The sequence below is a fragment of the Lissotriton helveticus genome, chromosome 12, assembly GCF_964261635.1.
Source record: "Lissotriton helveticus chromosome 12, aLisHel1.1, whole genome shotgun sequence".
NCBI lineage: Eukaryota > Metazoa > Chordata > Amphibia > Caudata > Salamandridae > Lissotriton > Lissotriton helveticus.
The window spans coordinates 728,659,025-728,684,957 of NC_136073.1; the positions used below are offsets into that span (position 1 = coordinate 728,659,025).

At 47.2% G+C, this 25,933-nt stretch overlaps 1 protein-coding gene across 1 annotated transcript in view; it reads left to right on the forward strand.

Annotated features, from left to right (window-relative positions):
- Positions 1-25,933, forward strand: part of RNF115 (ring finger protein 115) — a 151,667-nt gene that overhangs the window by 95,644 nt on the left and 30,090 nt on the right. Inside the window, exons 4-7 of the mRNA XM_078671284.1 lie at positions 204-412; positions 762-833; positions 4,790-4,862; positions 23,445-23,538. Of these exons, the coding sequence (XP_078527410.1) occupies positions 204-412; positions 762-833; positions 4,790-4,862; positions 23,445-23,538 (448 nt within the window). The remainder of the gene's footprint in view (positions 1-203; positions 413-761; positions 834-4,789; positions 4,863-23,444; positions 23,539-25,933) is intronic.

Consider the following 25,933-nt stretch of genomic DNA (forward strand, 5'->3'; position numbering starts at 1 on the left):
ATATTCGATAGAGATCTAGTTGACCTAAGTCCTACGTCAAATCTATATGATATATTATTCCAATGTGCAGAGCCTATTGGGAATATAGGAACTACACTACAGCCCTGCATGTTTATGCTACAGGATTTTTACTGTTGTAGGTCTGTTTTCTTTTGAAAATTGGCATTTCACCTAAATTTACCATATTGTGTTTTGCTCCGCAGCTTTGGGACCATCTAGACCACACCATGCTGTTCCCAGATTTCCGACCGTACTTGAGCAGCGGTCCACTGGATCACGATAGCAGAGACAATGAAAGGGGACACCAAGCTCACCCTGATCTCTGGGTTACAACCAGACCTCCTCGACTGCCAATGAGGAGGTACAGAGCACGAGGAAGCTCCCGTCCGGACCGATCACCGGCTATCGAAGGGTAAGTTGCTGCTGCTGTTGTTTTAGTCTCTAAAACAATCGAACTGGGTAATATTCTTTCTATAGAAATGGTGTGAAAAACAGTGTTGGATATATTGAGTAACAAAGGTGCTTTGGAAGTGTTTACTTGTAACTGACCAGAATCGTATTCTTAGTAGATCTAACATTTTTCACGTTTAGCCAATTCTAAGTTGAATATTTAAAATTGATGTTTGTCTGTTTCTTAACAAGATTGAAAATCAAATTGTTAGTTAAAAATTCACGTTTTACCAGTTTTCAGAAGTTGTACGTCATGTCTGTTAACCTGAAACTTGTATTCATGTGTTTCCAAAATGTCGTCATCTTCACAGGATTATACAGCAGATCTTTGCTGGATTTTTTGCAAATTCTGCAGTGCCTGGATCCCCAAATCACTTTTCATGGTAAGCTGTGGCGTGTTATTTACTAGAGAGAAGTTTTGAGAAAGTTAGTGGGTGTGTTGGTGGAGTCCGAAGTACAGCGTTTGAAATAATTTGCCCCCGAACAGAAAGGTTGAGTTTTGAAGTGTTCATTTAAATAAAAAATCTGCATTAGTCAGAAGCTGAGGGAACTGGGGCCAAAAGCCATTTAATTTAATTTTGAAACGTTTCGACTTTGGTGTCCTGTAGCAGCTTGTCCAACGCTGTTTCACTATTGCCATGCTTCAAACTCCATGGCAAGGTGTGGAGTCAGGAAGAGAGAAGTGGTGGCAGGACTTTGGCCCTTAATAATTTTTTTATTGAATAATAGAGCAAGGTTATTGGAGTGGGTAGTCGGGGCCTGGACTGGGGCAAGGCTAATAATATAGAATGTTTCGTGTGCGGAAACCAGAAGTTATGTGGAATAAGAACAGTGCAATAGTGCAAACGGTGCAATTGAGGCTATTGGTAGGAAGTTGCAATGATTAAAATTGATTGTATAGTCTACCAGTGGTTTAGAAAGAGGAGTTCATATGACTCCTTTGTGCATCTGCAGCTCAAGGACGGCATGTGCCCTCAGATCTATAACCTTTAAACACCTACAATAGCCGTATAAATAGCCATATAAATTCCCAAATCTGTTAGTTTAGAGGAAATTCTTCCAGGCTTATTACTAAAGCCTGCAGTACTGAACTGTTTTACTATTGAAGAATGTTTTTATTTTCATGAAATGTCTTTCTGCTTCCCTCCTTTGCCACAATTTGAGAGGGCTGTAGTATTTCACAATTGGAAAGTTATGAGTAGGGTCTTGTCATATTTCTTACCTTCCCCAGCCATAATGTTTAAAGTGTTTGAGGTTTACTATCTTTGTTCATGAGGGTGCTGGGGTTGTTGATCTTTTTGCCTTTGTTCCAGAACTCATCTGCGGACGAAACTCTGGGCACTACATAGCTTTGTATGTTGACGTTGTAGAAGTGTATCATATTTTTACAATGACCACAGCAGTCCCTAGTGTTTTAGAAATATTCTTAAGTATAGAAATAAATGAATCTGTTTTACTATTTCATTACATTTTTGGCAGTCATGCCAAGTCAACTAATATTGGGCAGTGAAGAAAATATCCTTAGTCAGTTACCATAAAACCTGTGTTAAAGGCTTCTGCCCGGCAAGTGCCAACAGCCGCATTACGCAGCCTAGTAAGAGGTGCTTATCCAGGCATTAATATTGCATAAGGGGGCCCGACCGTTCATAGACACACTGAGCTGTGAGCTTTAGAGATGCTAATGCTGCTTGCCTGTGCTGTGTATGTAAGTCAATACAGGTGAGGGATGTCATGAACTTCTCGCATTACAGGGTTCAAGTATTGGTTACAGTTGCACCTGCGTAGTACGACAAGGTAGTTGGTGTACTTCCCCGTGTCTTCTATACTTCTTTGGGTTTCCTTTTTTTTTTTTTTTTTAATTATTTTTATTTATTTTCACCTGGTACAAATTTACAAGAACATTCGATATTATTTCAAGTTAAGCAGGTTCATAATATACATACATAATCTGTTCTCATCTCATAAAATAACAATACCCGAAATGAATCGAAACTAAATGCCAGTTCAGTTCAATTCTAATTTCCCCCAGATTTTCTCATATTTCTGCAATGATTTGACACCTCTAAATTCTGCTAACGCGCATTCCATAGTTTTGATTTCATTAACCAGATACCACCATTCCAAGGCGTTGGGTGGGTTTGGACTGACCCAAGCTCTAGCTAGAGTTAATTTAGCACAGGAAAGTAAAATAGATAGCAATACAGAGTGTGGTTGATTTGTGGTATGTAGGCCTAATATTACCATAGGGGCTGTTATTGGAGTGCTGAGAACCTTTTTTATAACTAATATTTTCCCCACTTCTTCCCAGAACTTCCCAAGTTTTGGACATGTAAACAGCATGTGTATAAGATCTACTGCATATTCGTCACATTTTGGGCACTTGGTTTTCTCTCCCAAATTATTATTGGAGGCCCATTTAGAAATCCTTTCTGGTGTATAGTATAGCATATATATGGTTCTATATTGCTGTAAACGTAAACTAGAAGATCTTACATGATAATGAATGTTAGTGTACAAATTGCTTATTTGTTTTCCTGTTACGTTGATTCCCAGTTTTACATTCCATTTATTAGCTAATATTTCGTTATCGTCCGTTCGTATTTCGTTAACTTTATGGGACAATCCTGGACTACCTAACATATTTAGTGATGGGGAATTCCGAAGGTGGCAATCGAAAGGTATCAAGGTACTAGGAGACTTATATACCTCTCAAGGTATAATGGATTTCCGTACTTTAAAACAAATATATGGACTGTCTGACACACACGAGTTTAAATATAGGCAAATATACGACTTCTTTGTGCGGAAGAACTGCATTAAAGTCTTATCGAGTGGGGGCATCTGGGATATCTTAAACTCAAAAAAGGAAAAATCAATAATCAGTTTGACATACAAGATCTTTACAGACTTAAGAACTTCTTTGGGTTTCCTGCTCTATTTTGGACTCTACAAAGTATCTCACAGAGGGTTAGGCAAAAAAAGCTTTGTGAGTCTCGGAGTGGTAATTAAGCTGTAATCACTAAAGCTCTGGTACCCGTTATGGTACAAAGCATGTTTTTTCACTCCCCCATGTTATAACATATGTTATTGATGGGTTTTCTGCTGTAATTTTGCTTTGTTTTGTGCTATTATTTTATATTTGCACATATAAAAGTACTGTGGGAATTGCCCTTATTTAATAATTAAGCTATTGACCACCACAGTCTTAGTTTAGACTGAGTCAAAAATATGCAAATTAATTAGTTAAAATGTATTAACATATTAGAATTACTCTGATATGTGATACAATAGTCCTCCTGTATTTCACCCAAGAAAGCCTTTTCAATGCTATAAAAAAGTATGTATGGTGATTATATAGTAGCCCGTATTCCAGCTTACTTTCCTTTCTCATACCAATTTCTCCCGGCCAAGCGCGGCACCAGATCTGTTTTTTACTTTTCAAGACTTAGTCCTCAATTTTAAAGGGGGAATACCCGAGATATGGTTTTTTTCATGTTGAAAATTCCTACCTACAAGTCACTGTGTTTAATTTCCCTCAATCCGTTGCTGTGTTACTTGAACTTTTACGTTTTGTCTAATTATTGCCCTCTAATGAGACGGCAATAGCTAATGAACAGGCATTCTAGACATCATTTCATGGTGCAATGTTTCAAGCACTATTTCATGTAAGTCCATTTTACATATCAAAGCAAAGAAAACATTGAAGCCACAGCTTATATAAAAAGAAAAAAATCAAGTCATGGTGAATTTTAATTTAAGACAAAGTGCAATTACAGATGGTACTGTTTATATTCTCCAACAAAGTGTTGGGAAGAAGCATGAATGCTCTAGTGTACATCTCTAGCAGCAAGCATCCCTTTACAACCCAGACCAACAACCGGCTATTTTACTAGTTACATTTTTTTATAGTTCCCTTGTTCAGTTGATCACTGTTTGAGTTTAGCAATGCTATACGGCATAAAGGCTATAGGAATGGATTACACTGTAGTTGTTTACGCTGACTTGTTCCTCCCCCTCTGCAAGCTGCAGAGTACTTTTGGCAAAGAATATCTTGTCTTTCCATCCTGGAGTGTTGTGGTATATTGTGGTGTCTGAAGTTACGTAGTTCAGTGACTAGATTGTTTTCCTTTGAAATGATATGGAAAGGGGTGTTTTACCAACTAGACTAGTCTTGTCCATCCTGAGTTTGGAGGTCTAAATTTGAAAGCCGCAGCCAGCTGCACCACAAAAGTTTGATTTATTGGGAACACGTCAACTTTACAAATAAGGTGTGCTTTTAAAGCTTTCACAAGAAATTTGAAAAACAAGTAATTTTAATTCTGAGTAATTCTATTTGAAGGAGTGGAATGTTGCACTCCAGTCCTGGGGACTACGCATGGGGACAGAGTGGCCTCGACGCAATTGTTACCCAGGTAAGAAAGTTTTTATTCTAATTCCATTTGTAAATAGTTGTTCGATGAAGAGTAGCACAAATATTTGCAAATTATATTGTATGGTGAGGGAGAAATTAGAGAATGCAGAAAGTCTTACAAGCTAGCCAGAAAAACCCGAAAGAAAGAGGTAAAAGATCAAGCACAGGTTACTCTCCATGAAGCATCACTGAGTAAGGATTGTTCCCTATTTTGGTGGGCAGTGAATGCACTGTTTTTTAGTAAAAAGGATGTTGCAACAATAGCAATCATAATAGATGAGAAAACTTGGGTAGACTTTTTTTCAAGGGTCTGTAGTACTCAGGTGAATGTAGAATCAACAGGGGGAAGACCCTATTTTTTTCACCCAGCGATCTTCAAATTACTCATGCCGAGGTAATTGGGGCAATAAACGCAAGCTAAGGCGGTAAGGTCCCAGGTCCCGACGGGCTGCCAATTGACCTGTTCAAGTCAATCCCATTATTATGGTCACTGTTGATAACAAGGGTCCTCCAAGCCTGTTGTGCGAAAGTCTTCATTAAGACTTGGTCGGAGTCGGTAATAATACCGATTTTTTTTTTTTTTAAATAAGGGGAACGGGAAAATCGGGCATGTTATCGCCTGATATCCCTTTTTAGACTCCCTGACAAAGGTAATGGGAAGGGTTGTTCTGGATAAATTGCACGCCTAGGCAGATGAGAATAACATTATAAGTGATGTGCAATACGGTTTTAGACAGGGGTTAAGGACAAATAAGCAGGTTCTAAATCTTAGTGTTTTAATCGGAAAGTACACTCAGGCAAAGGCTGGGAAATTCTATGTGACATTCGTAGATCTTGCAGCCGCATTTGATTGTGTTATACATAATTAACTGTGGAATATTCTGACGAATCTGAAGATCGATCCGGTATTGGTTCAGTTTTTAAGACAATTCTATTCCGGGGCTACTGCGAATGTGCGGTATGGATCCAAAGGGGAATGTACCACGTTGTTTAGTGCGGAGAGGGGTGTGAGGCAAGGCTGCTTCTTGGCGCCGTTCCTGTTCACTTTATATACCAACACTTTGGAACAGGAACTTGAAGGAAAGGCGAGAGGTCCACCATATGTCAACACACGGCCAATAGTCTCCCTCCTCTACGCAGACGACGTCGTACTTATGGCCCGCACGCAGTTAGATCTGCAGAAAGCCCTTGCCACATACACTAGCTTTATGGATAATTTAGGATTAAAACTAACTGCGAAAAAAACATTTGTCATGACCTGCGGGATTGGGAGAAATAAATGTAGTAGCCTCCCATCTGAAAGAGAGACGTTAGTGATAGGTTCCTTACCTTAGAATATCCCAGACGTCAGACTGGATCCGGAAATTTTTAGCGTGGCAGTACCCATGCGCGTCGTTTGGCGTCGTCCGCGGCTCCGCGTCCGTCGTCGGCATCGTGGGCGCCGTGATGACGTTGTCGGAGTACTTAGACGCCGCCTCCGCGTGCTGACGTCAGTTCTTATTTTTTCCGCGCCAGCAAGCGCTGATCCGGAAAAAGTGGTACCCTTAGTCTATTTTTTACTAAACTTTTTCAATCATTTTTGATCTGCTTCGAAGTCTGTACGACTGCGACGGTGCCGGTAGGGTTGCTCGGGTTCAAACCCTGCGCCGACTGCGACCGACTGATGTCGGTTACCGACGTCCATCGCCGGTGTCTTCATTGCCTAGGCCTCGACCACGACGACAAGGCCTGCTCCGACTGTCGAGCCCCGCAAGCGACTCGAGCTCTGGCAGTCGGCCCCGCGCCGCTCGAGGTCCCGGTCCGCGAGGAGGTCGAGGGACCGGTCACGGGGTCGGAGCCACCATGGCTCCGGGAGTCGTCCGCGGTCTTCGGGCTCCTCAGGTAAGCACAAGAAGTCGAAGAGACGTCATCGCTCTTCTGACTCCCGCCGACGCTCACGCGATGCGACCGGGGGTTCTGGCGACACCGCCCACGCGGCTCCGCTGGAGCCGCAGGTGTCGCGGCCTGCTCCATACCTGCCGGTCCCTGGGCAGAACGCGACGCCGGGGGAGATTGATGACTTCCTCATGGCCATAAGGTCGCTCGCTCCTCCGTCTGGTTCCGCGGCACCTTTGGGCCAAGCGGTCCCGACTGGGTCCCCACGGGGGTCGGGTGCTCCGGCCCCGGTGCAGTCGGCGACTTCGGTCCCGACGGCACAGGGCCCCACTGGATCCGGTTCCGGATCCGGGTCGCCGCCGGTCTGCCTCACGACCTCGTCGGCGCCGGCCCCAAGGGTGTCGCCCCCGGCGCCGTACCAGGACGACGCCGTCCCTGGTCCTGCCCTCGGTTCGGGTCCGGCATCGGTGCGGCGCGCTCTCGACGCCGATGTGAGATTTCTATTTCTATGACCCGGCCCCATCCTTTGAGTCTGAGTACCAGGCGATGGGTGACGAGGGGAACTGGAGCAGTCTGAGGACCCTCTGGCACGCGAGTGTCAGTATTCGACGGACTGGACAGGAGAGCTTGGGGATGCCAGTGGTCTGGACACTTCGCCCGACACTGGTTTTGTCTCCCCCCCTAGCGTGGCTACGGAGGAGGGGGCTACCTATAGCGTGGTGCTGATGAGGGCGGCCAAGGCCTTGGGCCTTGAGCTCCCCGTCGCGGCCGTGAGGACTAACCTCCTCACTGTGGTCCTTAAACCGCAGGCAAGCTCGGCCGAGCCTCTGCTGCCGTTTAATGAGGCCCTATCAGATGTTCTTCTGGGCACTTGGTCCAAGCCCGCCACAGGTCAGCCTGTGGATAGGAACGTGGCCAGGCGCCACCGCCCGGCTCCGGGCGACCCCTGCTTTCTGTCTACCCACCCCACTCCCGAGAGCCTGGTCATCCAGGCCTCTAATTCCCAGACCGCATTCCCGTCTGCTCCCCCCAACCGGGAATCCAAGAGGTACGAGCAATACGGAAAGAGAGTATGCTCCTCCCTGAGTTTAGGATTGCGGTCAGTCAATACCGCATGCCTCTTGGGCCGCTACACCCACTCTCTGTGGGATACGGTCGCGGACGTGCTACCAGAATGCCCGGTGGAGGTCCGGGCTAAACTCGGTCAAGCCCTTGTGGAGGGTCGAGATGCGGCGCGTTATTCCATCCGGTGTGGGCTGGACACTACTGACTCACTGGGCAGAGCGATGGCAACGACGGTGGCGATTCGTCGCCACGCCTGGTTGAGATCTGCCAACTTCTCGGCTGATGTCCAAAACACACTTATGGACATGCCGTTCGATGGCCGTCGCCTCTTTGGCGACAAGGCAGACCATGCGCTTGAGCGCTTTAAGGACTCCAGGGCTACGGCCAAGTCCTTGGGCCTCTCGGCTCCGCGCCAGCAAACGGCTGCCTTTCGCTTCTTTCGTGGCCAAGGAAGGGGCGCCCCCACACGTTCTGCCAGCCACGGGCCGCAGACAACCATCCAGCGCGGTGGCGGACGTGGAAACCGCCGTGACGGCGGTCGGGGACAATGGCGAGGCCAGTCCACACCTACCCCTGCAGCATCCGCCTCAAAACCCTCCTAGTCCGTGCTTTCAGGCCCATGTGACGCCAGTGGGGGGGGGGGAGGGTTCGCCATCACCACCACCACTGGCGCACTGTCACTTCGGACAGGTGGGTGCTGCAAATCGTCCGAAGGGGATACTCCCTCCCCTTCGAGGCGTCCCCTCCAGCCATGCCACCGCAGTGTCGGGGAACACTTGAGACTTCTACAAGAGGAAGTTACGGCCCTCTTGGCCAAGGGGGCCATCGAGCGCGTTCCTGGGCCAGAAGTAGGGTGTGGTTGTTACTCCCACTACTTTCTGGTACCCAAGAGGGGCAAAGGGGGCCTATGCCCTATCTTGGACCTACGGAACGTCAACGGCTTCCTCGGGAAGGAGAAGTTCAAGATGCTGACATTGGCTCAGGTCTTAGCTGCCCTAGACCCTGGAGACTGGATGGTAGCGTTGGACTTTCAGGACGCCTATTTTCACATCCCCGTCCTGCCGGCCCACCGGCGTTACCTGCGGTTCACGGTAGGCCACGAGCACTTTCAGTTTACCGTGCTCCCCTTCGGCCTTACCAGCGCCCCACGGGTGTTCACGAAAGTGATGGCGGTGGTCGCAGCTCATCTGCGCAGGTTAGGGGTTTCAGTCTTCCCCTACCTCGACGACTGGTTGTTGAAGGCGGGCTCGCCCCCAGACAGTCGTCAACCACCTCCAGACTACGGCCGACCACCTGCACCTGCTGGGGTTCTCCATCAATGTGCAGAAGTCACACCTGTGTCCCTCTCAGAAGCTCCTCTTCATCGGAGCGGTTCTAGATTCGGCGCAGTTTCGGGTTTATCCTCCCGAACAGCGGGTTCGGGATATTCAGGCTCTGATTCCGATCTTTCAGCCTTTATCCCGAGTCTCGGTCAGGTTGACGCTGCGGCTCCTGGGGTTGAAGGCCTCCTGCATCCTTCTGGTGCATCAGGCCCAGTGGTGGATGCGGGCTCTGCACTGGGACCTGAAGTTTCAGTGGGCCCAGCTTCAGGGCAACATGTCCGACCATGTCTTGATCTCGGAGGGCACTGCAAGACATTTGCAGTGGTGGCTCACGGACCGCGATTGGGTCAGCGGCAGATCCCTCTCCCTACCCCAACCGGAGCACGTAGTTGTGACGGACGCATCCCTCCAGGGCTGGGGGGCCACATGGGAGTGGCTTAGATCAGAGGCCTCTGGTCTCCGGCGGAGTCCCAGCTCCACATCAACCTTCTGGAGCTGAGGGCGATCCGACTTGCACTGAAGGCATTCCTCCCCTCTGTCCGGGGGAGTGTAGTGCAGGTGTTCACGGACAACACCGCCGCAATGTGGTACTGCAACAAACAGGGCGGGGTGGGGTCGTGGACCCTATGCCAGGAGGCTCTGCGCCTCTGGCAGTGGCTGGAACATCAGGGCGTGACCCTGGTGGTTCAACACCTGGCAGGTTCCCTGAACGCCAGGGCGGGCAAACTCAGCCATCAGTGCAGGATGGATCACGAATGGCGTCTGCACTCGGACGTGGCGCAAGGCCTCTTTCAGCAGTGGGGAGAGCCTTGGTTAGATCTATTCGCCACAGAAGAGAACGCGCAATGTCATCAGTTCTGTGCGTTGGAATTTCCAAGGCGGCACTCGCTCGGAGACGCTTTTCGTCTCGAGTGGCGTTGCGGTCTATTGTACGCGTTTCCGCCTATACCACTTCTGCCCAGAGTGCTGAAGAAGATCAGGCGCGACCGGGCCCAGGTTATCCTTGTGGCTCCGGACTGGGCGCGAAGATATTGGTATCCAGAGCTACTCAGCATGTCTGTCGATCCCCCGATTCGTCTGCCTCTTCGGGAGGACCTTCTGTCGCAGCAGCAGGGGACGGTCCTCCACCCGAACCTGTCCAGTCTCCACCTCCATGCTTGGAGATTGAGCGGCGATAGTTGAGGCCATTTGACTTGCCTCCTGAAGGCTGTAATGTCATTCTGGTAGCCAGGCGTCCCTCCACAAAGTCAGTATACGCCTGCAGGTGGAACTGATTTGTGGCATGGTGCACAGCAAAGGCTGTGGATCCACTCTCTGCCCCCCTTTCTGAGATTCTCCTCTTCCTTCTTTCTCTTGCCCAGCAGGGCTCTGCTCTGGGCACTATCAAGGGCTACCTTTCTGCCCTTTCCGCCTTCTTAAGGCTACCTGATCAGCCATCTTTGTTCAAGTCCCCAATTGTAAATAGGTTTTTGAAGGGCATCACACACATGTTCCCTCCTGTTCCATTCGTGATGCCTCAGTGGGACTTGAACCTTGTACTTACTTATCTGATGTGCGCTCCCTTTGAGCTACTTCATAACTGTCCTCTCCGCCTTCTTACTCTGAAGACTGCTTTCCTGGTTGCCATCACCTCTGCCAGGAGAGTGAGTGAGCTCCAGGCTCTTTCTCCCAAACCTCCTTTCCTTTCTGTCCATCCAGACAAGGTTGTGTTGCGGACAAGACCCTCCTTTCCGCCCAAGGTAGTCACAGCCTTCCACATCGGGCAGTCCATCACCTTGCCCACCTTCTTTCTGCCTCCACATCCCTCGAAAGAGGAAGAGAGGCTCCACCGTCTAGACCCAAAATGTGCGCTATCATACTATCTGGATCGCACACGCCAGTTCCGGGTGGATGACCAACTCTTTGTTGGTTACGTGGGCGCTAAGAAGGGACGGGCGGTGCACAAACGGACCATCTCTCGGTGGATCATGTTGTGCATCCAGGCATGCTACTCTTTGGCTAAAAAGGAACCTCCTGTTGGGCTGAGGGCCCATTTCACTCGGGCCACGGCGACTACTACTGCCCTGGGCCAGGGAGTCCCCTTGCAGGACATTTGTCAGGCAGCTACGTGGGCCTCGCTGCACACGTTCGCAAGACACTACTGCCTGGACAGCCAAGTCCGGGGGGATGGCTTCTTTGGCCGTTCCGTCCTCCAGGATTTTCTGGTGTGATTATTGGTTCGCAGACCCACCACCGGGGTTGGTATTGCTGGGGTATCTATTCTAAGGTAAGGAATCTATCACTAACGTGTCTCTTTCAGATGCACAAGTTACTACTTGTTTAACGATATATCTGTAAGAGACATTAGTTAGTGATAGATTCCTTACCGACCCACCCATCCTCCCCGGTCTGCGGACCGATATCTAGGGTTAAGGTCATCCCCTTTCAGCGCCCTAGTTTCATGGCACCAGTGTTGTTTTTTTATCATGGCTCTGCGTTTCTGAGTATTAGAACTGACGTCAGCACGCGGAGGCGGCGTCTAAGTACTCCGACGACGTCATCACCGCGCCCACAACGCTGACGACGGATGCGGAGCCGCGGACGACGCCTACCGCGCGCATGGGTACTGCTACGCAAAAAAATTCCGGATCCAGTCTGACGCCTGGGGATATTCTAAGGTAAGGAATCTATCACTAACTAATGTCTCTTACAGATGTATCGTTACACAAGTAGTAACTTGTGCATTAGGGGATAGTAGGGGTAGACTCCACAAATATTTGTACTTATTTGGGCTTTTTTTTGTGCATACAGGTTCTTGGGGTCCAGCGATTAAGAGTAGGAGCCTACTTTTTATGAAGTCGACTGCAGCTGTTGTTAATTTTTCCCAAAAAATGGTCAAAAGGCCCCGTGTATACTCCTTAAGATTTACCAAGCAAAGTGTATAAGTATAGCGATATTTGGGGCTGGAGTTTGGGGGTTTTATTATGTATCCCAGATTCAACGTGTGGAAAATGCATTTTTAAGGTTTATTTTAGCAGTACCAGCCAGTTCCCCGATTTTTAATAACCACAGTGAGTTGGGTATTCCCTATATCTCCCATGTTATTAAGGTGCAACCTGTACTACTTTGCACAGAATCTGGACCACGAGTAGTACAGGTCTAAACAGTGAGATAATTAAGGTTTCGATGAACCTGGACCAGGCAAGTAAGATCGCCTGGTTGAATGATGTCAAAAAATGTATGATCGATCTAGGGCATTTAGATTATTATACTTCTCCAGAGAAAATGAATTCCATTTCTAGGCAGGAGTTCAAATTAATCTGCATGACCCATTTAGAGACTCTTAGAACTGCCCTGAAGATGAAAAAAGGGACGGTAGCCCAGCATCAATTGACCTTGATAACTAACGACATTCACCCATATGCACAAAGGGGTACAACAGATATGTTTTAACACAATTTAGGTTTGGTAGCTTCCATCGATTGGTTAGTTATCCAGAGCTTAACGTCTGGTCTAGAGAACTCTGCCTCTGCCCATTCAACAATGTGCCACCACAATCTACTATTCATGTGACCTTATTCTGTAAATTTCATGCAAAGGAAAGAGCTAGATAGATCCTACCATTGTTAAATCTGGGGGGATAGAGGCAATGTAGACCTGCTTTTTTTATATTTGCAATTTTTTGATAGTGCCCTATCTGTATGTGCCATAACTGGTTTTCTGAAAAGCATATTGAGAGTAAGGAAAAGTTTAAACGGTTAAACTTACTCTGAAAACAGAACAGAATGTATTAATCCTGCAGGTCAACTTGCTTTTCTTAAATGTACCTTACAGAGATTAGGATGTATGGAATAACTATTTTGACCGAGCTGCGGAGTCTATGTGCTCTTTTAAACTTAATGTCTATATGAAATGTTATTGTTTTGAAATTGTCTGCTTTTGTGATTTTAAACGACTAAAATCCAATAAAGCTTATTTTGAACTTTGAATATTGCATGGTGACTTAAGGGCGACATAGCTAAAGGAAAATTTTCACAAGGTATCTGAAAATGTTCATCTTTTTGTTCTTCATTCTGTTCTTTAAGGTCTATACCTAAGGTTGTTGGAAACCACAGAGCAAACCGAAAAAGGAAGCCATCTGATTAATTAATCCAATCTTCGGGCACAAGCATGATGGAGTGGGAATGTGACAAAATATACAGCAGTCATTGTACCATATATTGAAACCCTTTGATGGGAGATGTCCTCGGTAAAAAGACGTATGGTTAAAATAAATACCCCTAGTGCAAGTAAATTTTCAATAAGGAATTAAAATACAATTTAGATTCTATTGTAACACATCTCGTAAAGCACATGGCTTCCAACATGGGACCTCCCAGTGCTAAAGCACCCCAGAACTAGATGAACCCAAATAAAGAAGCTACTGTTGACCGGTTCAAATATAAAGAAACGTCTTTAGCCCTCTGCTAAATGTTCTTTCATTTGCAACCTTCCACAGAGCAGGAGGCAGCTTGTTCCATAATTTGTAAACCAAAAGAGAAAAGGAGCAACCGCCCCTCCTTTTGCGAACTGTGGGAATCACTGAATCGTGAGATGTAGCAGATCTCGGAGGTCTTCCTGGCTGTAAGGTTGTAGCTATGATGGTCTTTATTATTGTGCACTCTGTGTGCAGTGCATAAAGCTTTAAATGGAATGCGTTTTTAATGGGAGGCCAATGCAACTTAGAGAGCCTGTGACCGAATGATGTTTAGGAATCCTTAACAGAAGACGAGCTGCAGCTTTTTGCACTACCTGTAATCGGGTCAGAACCGAATGTGAGTCTCCAGAATAGAGCATATTTCCATAATTCAGGCGTGCAGTTCTAATGCTTTAACACAGTTTCTATGTGCAGACTCTTAAACATTCCAAGACCTTTCGGACCAACCTCAAGCTGCCAGGACAACCAGCAGCCAAACCTTTTTTTTTTTTTACTTGTGTCTCAAATGACATCCAACTACATTCCCAGATTCTTAACCATAGACCTCGCCACGGGTTGGGGACCGAAAGATTCTGGCCAACGATCAGGGGACAAATAATTTATTTGTTTCCAGTTGTCATCACCTCAGTTTTCTCCTCATTAAGTTTTAAGCAGCAAGACACCATCCATTAAGCTACTGGGGTAAGACAGGGTTTTAGTAGCCTCTTTGGAGTCCATTTCTGGCGACCGAGAAATAAAAATCTGGGTGTCATCTGCATATGAAACCAACAAAAGGCCCAATCATTCAACAAAATCTCATAGTGGGCAGATGTACATGTTAAACATTGTGAACCCCTGAGGTACTCCACATGCTAGAGGCAAAGGCTGCGAGTAATGCAGCAACTTTGCATAGTATAGGTCATTGTGCCATGCCCCACAATAATGTTGAATTCCTATTATGGAGATATAGAGCACCACCACAAACCATAGGAATGTGTTCCTTTACATTACTAAAAGTTAGTGGCTCTGCATGAACTTGCTCCAGTCACAACTCGCTCACCAGCTTTCAGCTTATATCTGCATTACCATGCCCACTTGGATTTTTTTTTCTTTTGTGTACAGAGTATCCAAATGTTTGTTCTTGATTCTGAAGCTCTCCTATGTCGAACACCTAAGGCTTCAAATGTAGAGATGATCTAGTGTCTGGCTAAAATGCAACTACTGCTTAGAGTGCAACAGTTTGCAAAATTTATTGCACGCTTATATTATTTACAAGTCTTTGTTCAAGAATGGTCAAGTGACACTAGCACCGGTGTCTGACATTTTTGGATGCACTGGAAGTTTTTAAGCGTGTCCAGGAGCAGGATGATAACTAACATTCTTTGTGTTATCAGATTTGTGTAGACCTGTTCTTTATTACTCTGCTTTCTACCTGTAGGTATTTTATACTTCAGAGTAGATTGAACTGTGGTCTGGCAGGTCTGCTTGGAAGAGGTTGGAGGTATAGTTGAACTGGGCAACAGACATGCTCAGGTTCCAGAAATGCCAAAAATGAAATGCCTGTGCTGTGCTAGGATGCTTCTATGCCTTCCAATTCTGGCCACCGATACATTTGGATAAAGGGAGACTATAAAGTTGAAGTGCAAAATACACAATGGGATGCAACTCGGAATGAGTGCAGTGCCACCAATAAGGTCATATGTCTGGTAAAAAATGCAGTTAATACAGCAAGTGTGTGTAATACTTGACAAGAATCCTCTGAACATGAAGTCAGATTTTCTTCGCTAAACTATACCAAAAATGTGTGGTAGTCTAATCTTAACAGTAGCCCAGTGATTTAGTGCAGGTTTTTAAATTTCTCTTTAAAATGGGTCTTTCCACTATAATCCTGGTTCACGTCTTTATCGGAAGTCATTAATCAAGCCTTTGTGTGGCTGTAGATGTGGCTTTAATGGAGGCTTTTATCACCACATAAAACATTTTGGGGTTTATTCTGATCTAGAAGGAATCCAAAATGCCGGAAGTGACCAGGGTTTTAGGATATGGAAGAACTGCTTTGAATCTGGCAAACCCTTGAAAGTTACTTCTCCTTTTTGTTTTTTCCCCCTGCTTCTGTAATTGGCATTGATGCCCCTCCAGAGTTTGTTTACGGTAATTGTTTGAATGATATTAACACTTTGTAAATCATGTTGCACGATTCTGACAAAGTAAAATAGTTCCCATTAGGTAAATATCCCATACCTTTAGTCAATTTGCTTATCTTCGGAAGAGAGCATGATTTGCTTTTTATTAATATTTTATTTGTTCTACTACTGGAATGTACGTCTTAAATTGGATGGAATTTTTGCAGTAAAGACCCCCTACTCATTAATTGTACAGTACTGTGATTGAGGATGCCACAGTGAATTTATGATCCCCTTCATGAGGATTAAAGAATCAAAAGTTCTGTAGTAGAGGATCTCTGTGTATAGTCATAATCTTGTGAATAGTCCCGCCCATGTGCGTGGACCCCGGAGCAATCGAAATAGTCTTAAGTTGTCCTCTTCTGCAGTCCTGCATAGACACTTAAGACAAAATCAAAGACAAATAATGCAGCCTGACATTAACAAGGCTACACTGGCCAGCACTTCATTTTGAAGTGAAAATGGATGGCCAAATAATATTTAGATTTACACATTCTGTTAAGTTCTACACATAGAGAAACTTTCCCTTCACAAAAATCCTTTGTCATGATATGGAGGAATGGTTTGACAGACAAGCCCCCATAGGCTGCCATTATGTGTCTGGAAAAGGGATACCGTGCCTTTAAGGAACCCTCCAGAGACCCTCGGTATCCCATGATGCACAGCCAAAGGCAAGTTACTTTCAGTTCTTTTTTCCGGCTCCTGCTAGCAGGACCCTGGAGCATTGAGCTCTACCTTTATTGGTATTACTTCAATTTTTTGAGCTTTTTTGTAAAATTTAGTGTTTCACTCGACGTCTGGGGCTTGTCTCTTCCATTTGATGCCTTTTTTGAGCAGCTAAACCACCTCTTTCTTGTCAAAATGACAACTTTATTTGACAAGTGTCCTGAGTGTGGTAGGAAGAAGGCCAAGTCCGACCCTCACAGAGTATGTATACTCTGTCTTCCATCAACACATGTTCCTGACTCCTGTGATATTTACCACTCTTTCTCCAGGAGGACCCTGCGTGATAGGGAGAAGATCCGTCTTCAAGGCCTGGAGAAGAGAAGACATCAGGATGCAGGTGGGACCTCTGGGCATGGAGGGACTCTTTCTTCATCCTCTGCCCATGCATTGGCCTCTCGGGAGCTCCCCAGTCAGAAGAAGGCCCAGAAATGGCACCGGTCCCAGTCGATGTCGATGGCAACGACGTTGAAAGGTATGACGACGAAATGCTCCCCGTCGACCCAGGGCTCTGGGTCGAAGCAATGTCGACGCTCGGCGTTGAGGGGAAGGACGCCGAGACCTCGGACGAGGTCGACGTCGAGGACTTCTCAGACGACGTCGACACTCCGTCGTTGATTTGAGTCCCGAAGAGATCGTCACTCGCCGTCGAGACGACACCGCCGTTCGCCGTCAAAGTCGACACGTAGGTCGGCGTCGAGAAGGAGAAGATCGACGCCGAGAAGAGGATCGACGTCGAGAAAAGGATCGACGTCGAGGAGAAGATCGACGTCGAGGAGAAGATCGACGTCGAGGAGAAGATCGACGTCGAGGAGAAGATCGACGTCGAGGAGAAGATCGACGTCGAGGAGAAGATCGACGTCGAGGAGAAGATCGACGTCGAGGAGAAGATCGACGTCGAGGAGAAGATCGACGTCGAGGAGAAGATCGACGTCGAGGAGAAGATCGACGTCGAGGAGAAGATCGACGTCGAGGAGAAGATCGACGTCGAGGAGAAGATCGACGTCGAGGAGAAGATCGACGTCGAGGAGAAGATCGACGTCGAGGAGAAGATCGACGTCGAGGAGAAGATCGACGTCGAGGAGAAGATCGACGTCGAGGAGAAGATCGACGTCGAGGAGAAGATCGACGTCGAGGAGAAGATCGACGTCGAGGAGAAGATCGACGTCGTGGCAAAAGTCGTCGTCGTGGCAAAAGTCGTCGTCGTGGCAAAAGTCGTCGTCGTGTCAAAAGTCGTCGTCGTGTCAAAAGTCGTCATCAAGGAGAAAGTCGACGTCGGGAACATCTTCAAGTGGCCGCTCGCCCTCTGTGATTAGCGTTTCCAGATCGGACAGTCCCCGGTCACGGCGCCACCGCCGCTCTTTGTCGGGGAATTCTACCTCCAGAGCACCCTCTTCGAGGCCGGCTCCCAAGAAGAGGAGAGTGATTCAGACCTCGGATTCTGAATATTCCAGGACCTACTCACCATCTAGGTCTCCTGGATCTGCTGGGGTTCCTCGCCGGTCGCCTTCGCGGCCTAGGACTCTTGACACCTCCGCCGCCTCCTCCTCCTCCTCCGCCACCACCTCCTCCGGCACCACCTCTTCCGCCTCCACCTCCACCGAAGCCTCTGGTTCCGGCTCCACTGCCTCCTCAACCGCCTGTACCGGTGGTTCCGGCTGGGCCCAGACGGCCAAGATCTCGCTCCTGGATGAGGCACCGCTCTCGCAGTAGGCACAGATCATCTACGAGGTCAAAACATCGTCATCGCAGAGAAAGATCGCAGTCCAGGGACACAGATTCTTCTAGCGGTAGGAGGTACTCACCTACACTGTCGGACTCTCCACCTACAAGGGTTTCGCCAGTTGATGACATCGCCGCGTTTCAGGACATGCTGTTGAGGGTAGCGGCTAAACTGAGGATCGCACTAGCTGTGCCTATCCCGTCTACCTCTGTCATCTTTGAGACACTGCAGCAGAAGCACCTCTCTCGCCCGTTGCTTCCTTTGGTGCCCGGTTTGGAGGAACCGGCTATGGAACTGTTCCTAACGCCTGCCTCTCTGAAGTTTGCTCCATCGCAGCTTCAAAAGAAATACAGACCACCAGAGTCGGATTCTGCATTCCTGAGGACCTATCCTACACCAGATTCGGTCATTGTGGTTGCGGCCAAGAAACAACACTCTACGGCGCCATCGTCCACAGTCCCACCGGACAAAGATTGCCGCAAGATGGATTTGGCAGGGAGGAAGGTCTGCAGTACAGCAGCCACTTCCATGAAAGCAGCAAGTTCGACTGCTCTTCTGGGCCGATATGATCGTTCGTTATGGGAGTCTCTCCAGCAGTTCATTGAACTCCTAGGGACAGACGTGAGGACTTCCAAGAGGTCCTAAATGAAAGCATGATGGTGTCAAATCAAATCATCAGCGTGGCTGCGGATACCTCTCTCCTGGCAGCCCATGGTTACTGTCACGGGGTTAATCTTAGACGCCACTCCTGGTTGCGACTTACCTCCCTGAAACCGGAGGCACAGCAACGGATTGCCAATCTTCCCTTTTCGGGATCTAAGCTCTTTGGGACAGACGCCGATGAGGAGATGGCTTGCATGAAGGCGGAGTTTGAGACTCTCAAGGCTGTTGGCCTTGAAAAGCCTAAAGAGCAACGGAAGACTTTCTGCCTGTATCAAAGGTGCTATTCTAACCAGCATTTTCAACGAGGGCAGGGTCGCCGGACTGGACAGCAGCAGCAACCGTTTCAGCGGCAGCCCTTTCAGAGGCGTCAAAGGGGCAGAGGAAACCAGCAGTCCGCATCAGGGAGCAAGGACCCGACTGGGTCGAAGCCCTGAAGGATTACTTCCCCCTCTCCTGTTACCCACTCCGGTGGGGGGAAGCATTCAGAACTACTTGGCAGAGTGGAGAAAAATAACTCTGGACAAGTGGGTGCTGAGTATTGTTTGCAATGGATACAGTCTACGCTTTGTCATTCCTCCTCCAGCAATTCCACCAGTTTGCTCACTATACTTGGTACGCAAACTCCAAGCAGGGGCAGATACTCTGTTAAGAAAAAGGGCGATAGAGGCTGTTCCTCCATCTTAAAAAGGAAAGAGTCTATATTCCAGGTTCTTTCTGGTGCGAAAAAAGGACAAAAACGAGTTCAAACCCACTCTGGATTTGCGACAAGCAAACAAATGGATCCGCAGAGAAAAGGTTTGCATGCTATCCCTGCATCAGATTTACCCTCAGTTACAGCGAGGAGATTGGCTGTGCGCCATAGATCTGCAGGACGCGTACTTCCATGTCCCAATTGCTCGGAAGTTCCTGTGGTTCCTAGTCGGCAACAACCAATATCAGTACACAGTACTTCCGTTCGGCCTGAAGTCCGCGCCCAGGACGTTTTCCAAGTGCATGGCGGTGGTTGCAGCGCACCTGAGAAAGAACAAGGTGTTTGTGTATCCGTACCTGGACGACTGGCTAATCAAAGCGTCCACGTTCCAGGAGGAGCAACTTCACTTCAACAGGACGGCTGTTCTGTTTAACCGCCTAGGCCTGCACATCAACATGTCCAAGTCTGTTCCGACTCCTGTTTAGTGTCTGCAGTACTTTGGCGCCTCCATCGATACTCTCATGGCAAGCGAGTGTGTCCTTCGGGGGAGCGACGCTTATCGATCCTTCGGAAAGCCCAGACCCTCATGTCAGTTCCATCAATGGCGGTGAGGACAGTGTCCTCTCTCCTGTGGTCGATGGCCTCCTGTATCTTTCTCACCCCCCCATGCACGTCTCCACATGAGGCCGCTGCAGGAATGTCTGGAGGTTCAATGGGACCAGAAACGAGGAAGCTGGGAGGACAGGATTCGACTGTCTCGACTCGCTCTGCACTCTCTGAAGTGGTGGTGTTCACCTGTGAATCTCCTCAAGGGGTTCCCTTCCACAAGGAGATCCTGACTCAGACCATAGTGACCGATGCGTCTCTCCACGGCTGGGGGCGCACTCGGACCACCTTCAGATACAGGTCACTTGGTCTCAGACAGAGTCAACGTATCACATAAACTTCCTGGAACTCAGGGCAGTTCATCTGGCACTGAAAGATTTCCAACCGTCCTTCCGGACCAACTCCCTGCTTGTACAGACGGACAACACGACAACGATGTATTACCTCAACAAGCAGGGGGGCTCAAGATCGGGCACACTGTCTCAGGAAGTGCAAGCGATCTGGAACTGGCTGTTGGCCAGAGGACTGACGATAACGGCGACCCATCTGCCAGGTGTGCAGAATGCTCAGGCAGACGTGCTCAGCAGGCTCGTTCAGGAAAACCACGAGTGGGTCTTAAACAACGAGGTGTTAAGAGACATCTTTGCAAGGTGGGCCACTCCGGACATAGACCTGTTTGCCACTGCAGAAAACAGCAAATGCAGAGACTTCGCCTCCAGGTTTTACTAACCAGAAACGCTGGGGAATGCACTGTGGATCAACTGGTCGAACAGCTTTCTCTACGCTTTTCCACCCATCCCCCTGACCCCAGCAGTGCTGATCAAGCTGTCTCAATCCAGGGCCAGGATAATCCTCATTCCTTCGGAATGGCCTCGGCAGTGGTGGTTCACCGACCTTCTCCACCGGTCTCCCCTGCCACATCTTCGGCTTCCATGTCGGCCGGACCTTCTCACGAAGTTCGGAGGGCAGATGGTACACCCCAACCTCTCGTCGTAGAGATTGGCATCATGGCTCCTGAGCTAGTGCAATATGGACATTTAAATCTTCCAGAGAACTGCATGGAGATACTGAAAGAGGCAAAGAGACCGTCTACAAGGATATCCTATGCATACAAGTGGAAGAGATTCTGCATCTGGTGCTCGTCCAAGAATGCTGATCCTACATCATGCAAGGAGGATGTCATCCTTCCGTACTTGCTGCATTTGGCACAATCTGACCTTAATTTTCATTCTATTAAGGTTCACCTCGCAGCGTTGACTGTGTATAGAAAAAGCCCTTCACAAACTTCCTTTTTCCAAATCCCTGTTAACGATTTCCTGGAAGGTTTGAAGAAGGTGTCCCTGTGAGTCTGCCTTCACCCCTGTGGGAGCTTAAGGTGGTGCTGTCCAGATTGATGAAAGAGCCTTTTGAGCCTATTCAGAAGGCTTCTCTGCAGCATTTATCCTGAAAGGCGGCCTTCCTTGTGGCTATAGCATCGGCTCGCTGGGTGAGTGAGATCCAGGCCCTATGTTGCCAAGAGCCTTATACTCATGCATCGAAGGTTGTCATGAGGACTCACCCAAAGTTCCTCCCTAAAGTGATCTCTGATTTTCATGTCAATCAGTCGCTAACCTTGCCAACGTTCTTTCAACATCCCTCCTCTCTGGCGGAGAGGTCTCTTCATTCCCTGGATGTAAGAAGGGTGTTGAAATTCTACTTGGATAAGACCAAGGATATTCTTAGATCAGATCAATTGTTTGTGAATTATGGCTCTGTCAGGACTGGTCTTGCTACCTCTAAGCAGTCCATCTCTAGGTGGATTGTGTCCTGTATCCAACTATGTTACCAGAAGGCTAACAAGACTTTAGGGGGTAAGCCTAAGGCTCACTCCACCAGGGGCAAAGCAGCTACAACGGCTTTGCTACGTAATTTTCCCATTGCTGACATCTGTAGGGCTGCCACTTGGAAGTCGGTCCATACCTTTGCTAAGCACTACTGCCTGGACTCTGATGCCAGGACAGATGCTCAGGTTGGGCAGGTTTCATTGAGAAATCTGTGTGCACAGTAGTGGCCTTGTTTGTTTCTTCCACCGCTGGGTTGGTTTGTTGGGATGGGCTTGCCATTCTATTCACAAGATTATGACTATACACAGAGATCCCCTACTACAGAAGGAGTCGTTTCTTACCTGTAACTCCAGTTCTGTAGTAGGGGAATCTCTGTTATAGTCATAAGCGACCCTCCCTCCTCCCCGGTGGATGAAACAATGATATACTGGATGCTACAGACTTGGCATTATACACCTTCAAAAAGAACTGAAAATAACTTGCCTTTGGCTGTGCATCATGGGATACCGAGGGTCTCTGGAGGGTTCCTTAACCCCTTCCACGCTGATGACGAGCTGGGCTCGTCATGAGGTAGCCTCCTCGCACGCTCATGACGAGCCCAGCTCGTCACGTAAAGTGCGGTTTTTAAAATCTCAGCGTATGGGCGGAATTCCGCCCGCACGCATGCGGTTAAATGCACGGTATCCCTTTTCCAGACACATAATGGCAGCCTATGGGGGCTTGTCTGCCCAACCCTTCCTCTCTATTATGACAAAGGATTTTTGTGACGGGAAAGTTTCTCTATGTGTGGAACTTAATGTGTAAATTTAAATATTATTTGGCCATCCTTTTTCACTTCAGGATGAAGTGCTGGCCAGTGTAGCCTTGTTAATGTCAGGCTGCATTATTTGTCTTTGATTTTCTCTTAAGTGTCTATGCAGGACTGCAGAAGAGGACAATTTAAGAGACTATTTCGATTGCTCCGGGATCCACGCACATGAGCGGGACTATTCACAAGATTATGACTATAACAGAGATACCTGTACTACAGAACTGGAGTTACAGGTAATAAACTACTCCTATTGCAGTATTTCAATTGATGACTTGCTGTTTAAATTGTTGAAAGAGAGGCAGCATGTAAAATATGTTTCTTAAAGCAAGCTGCAAGTAACATTTTTGAAACTGAACATTGTACACTCTGGTAAATCTTTTCATTGAACGGAAGTGATGTGATTTCTTGACATTATAGACTATATTTTGCCAAATTAGGAACTGTACATTATTCTGTTTATGTAGCCTCTGTGTAACTTGCTACCCCACCCATTTTCTTATGCAGTCCTACATTTAGGATCTTCTGTTTGGAGGAGGTCCCACGTGACTTAAAGAGAAAATTTGAACTGGTGGAATTGTCTAATGGCTATTACTTCTACATCTAACTAGTATCTTGTTATCTACACACAGTCTCTTCATGCAGACTTTTCCCCCTTTCTTAAAGCTTCTGGGACAGTTGGAAAACACAGGACCGCCTCCAGCAGAAAAGGAGAAGATATCTTCACTTCCAACCGTGACAGTAACTCAGGAACAAGTTGGTAGGTTGAAAGTTCCTAATTCACACTAATTCTCCTTCTTTTCTCTGCTTACTCTTCGAAGACTCTTACGCTGGCACTTGCAGATTATTATTGCTTCAGACTGGCAGCTGCTCAATTAATTGAAATCCCAATTCCATCATTACATATTATTTTTAAGAGTATTTCTCAACCAGGAAATATTCATAAACGCTAGTTTATGTCCGGTCCTGTGTAGAATTACAGAATACTTTATTTCCCCAGATCTAGTTTTAGGTGTGTCGGAGTCATGCTTTTAATCCTTTGCTTTAAAAGTATAACCCAATTAGGATCAAAACTAATTTTTGAATCCACCATTTGCTTAAGTTCTTAATGTTTTGGCAGGTATGAGCAAAGTATCGGTTTGATGTTTCATGTAGAGGCCCACAAAAAGAAAGACGTAATGCACTAATGAGGGTTTACTATTCCACTGCCTATTCCTGGCTTCCTACAAGTGCTGCATTTGAATCACGGACTCTATTAGTGCAAGCCTTGCACACTTACTCTATTTATGCAAATTCATTTATTAGCCTAGGTGCAGGTATCAGTGCTTCTGCTGTGCGGTTCTGTAATGCTTTGCCTCGAGCATTAATCTGCACCGGTGAATACTACATTTAATCCTCCTCACTCTTGTGCTTCCTGTTCCACCTAGTTGTTTTGCATTCTGCTCTCATGCACAACCTCTGCTCCCTATGACTGATGCTATAGGGAAGAGAGCCTCTGCAGGAGAACGTAAGCATTTCCATGGTGAGACTGCAGTCACTCTTCTTTGGCTGTGGATTTAATCCACTTTTTCAACTTTGCACATAAAGTAAACAAACAACTTTTTTCCATTCTGCAAAAGGAACTGGTACTGCTACGTGCAAGTTTGGTGTCTCGTAATCAGACAGAAGCCATGGAGGACCTGGCTTTTTGCCTATAAAGCACATTGTAACTACCCATCTGCTGTACTTGCTCCTACTGCTGCGGGATAACCCCAGCAGATCCTCTTACCAAAACATACCTGTGTGAACATCTGGCACAGCACTCCATTCATCTACCTATGGTGTACTCTCCCACCTTACATTGATCCATCTGGAAATCCACAGTCGACACTTCCCCCTACATCCTTCCTGCCCCTGGCTCTGCATGTCTGTTCATTTAAGTCTTCCTCAGCCTGTTTGCCGACCTGCTCCTTTGCTAGCCTGTCAACATTCTCTTCCCTGTGCCTTTTTAGGTCTCGCCTGAGCCAGTGCTCATGTGCTGCTCTGCGAGGCTTTTAGTAAGGGCTTTAAACTCGAAACACACGCTTGTGCGTGTGCTTTTATTTTTATCTCCCGCTGTTGGCCTTTGCGTGCGTCTTTCTAAGAAAGACAGCATGCAATTGGCCCAAGGCAGGTGCATGTGCCGCCTTCTCTGTCCCCTGGCCTAGCGTACTAGGGAGCGGGCAGCAGTGCGGCCGGATGGCAGCTGCATACCTCGCATTTCTGCCAGTGCGCGCGCACCACGCTTGTTTTCCAGGTCGGTGGCGCTCGCACGTTCCCTTCAGACATGGGGGTTTCTGAGGCGCAGCGAAGGCTGCTGATAGAGCTCTATACTCGCGCGCTTGGGGGAAGTTCTGACAGGCAAAAAGCAGCTGTGAATAATTTGGTATAACCTTTATTCGAAGACAAGAAGCTTTTTCACTGAGTTTTTATTATTATTTAATGCAGTGCGCGCGCCGAGCTTATTTTCCAGGTCGGTGGTGCTCGCACGTTCCCTTCAGACATGGGGGTTTCTGAAATGCAGCGAAGGCTGCTGATAGAGTGCTACACTTGCGCGCTTGTGGGAAGATCTGACAGGCAAAAAGCTGCTGGGAATAATTTGGTATCAACCTTAGTCGAAGACGAGAAGCTTTTTTTCATTGAGCTTTTATTTCACATTGTAATCTATCAATGTACTAAAAGCATGAATGGAGTAATGTTACTCATTTCTACTCAGCGGTGGCCTTGAGAATAAAAATGCATATCGGGTGATGGTTTATTGAGTAGGGTACCTGTTCGGTCACTAAGATCGATGATTCACAAACACTGAAATGCATAATTACTGATAAGATAGCTCATTGGGTTGCGTGCCTGCTGCTGTGACATTTTACTTCACCTCATAGCAGCGATTCGAGCATAAGAAGGACTACTTGTTAATAACTCTTTGGATTTTCTGTCTAGCTGCTGACGAGGCTGGTGGCCCCAAATAAGGATGCCTAATCAGTGATAATAGCTCAGTGGGCTGCGCGCCTGCTATGGTGACCCTTTCTAATCACTAAACAGCGTTAACACAACCTTTAGGAAACAAAATTGTTAATAGCTCACTGATTGAAGGTCTGCTGTCGGGGCTTGTGAGGATCGCTAACCACTGGTGGCCA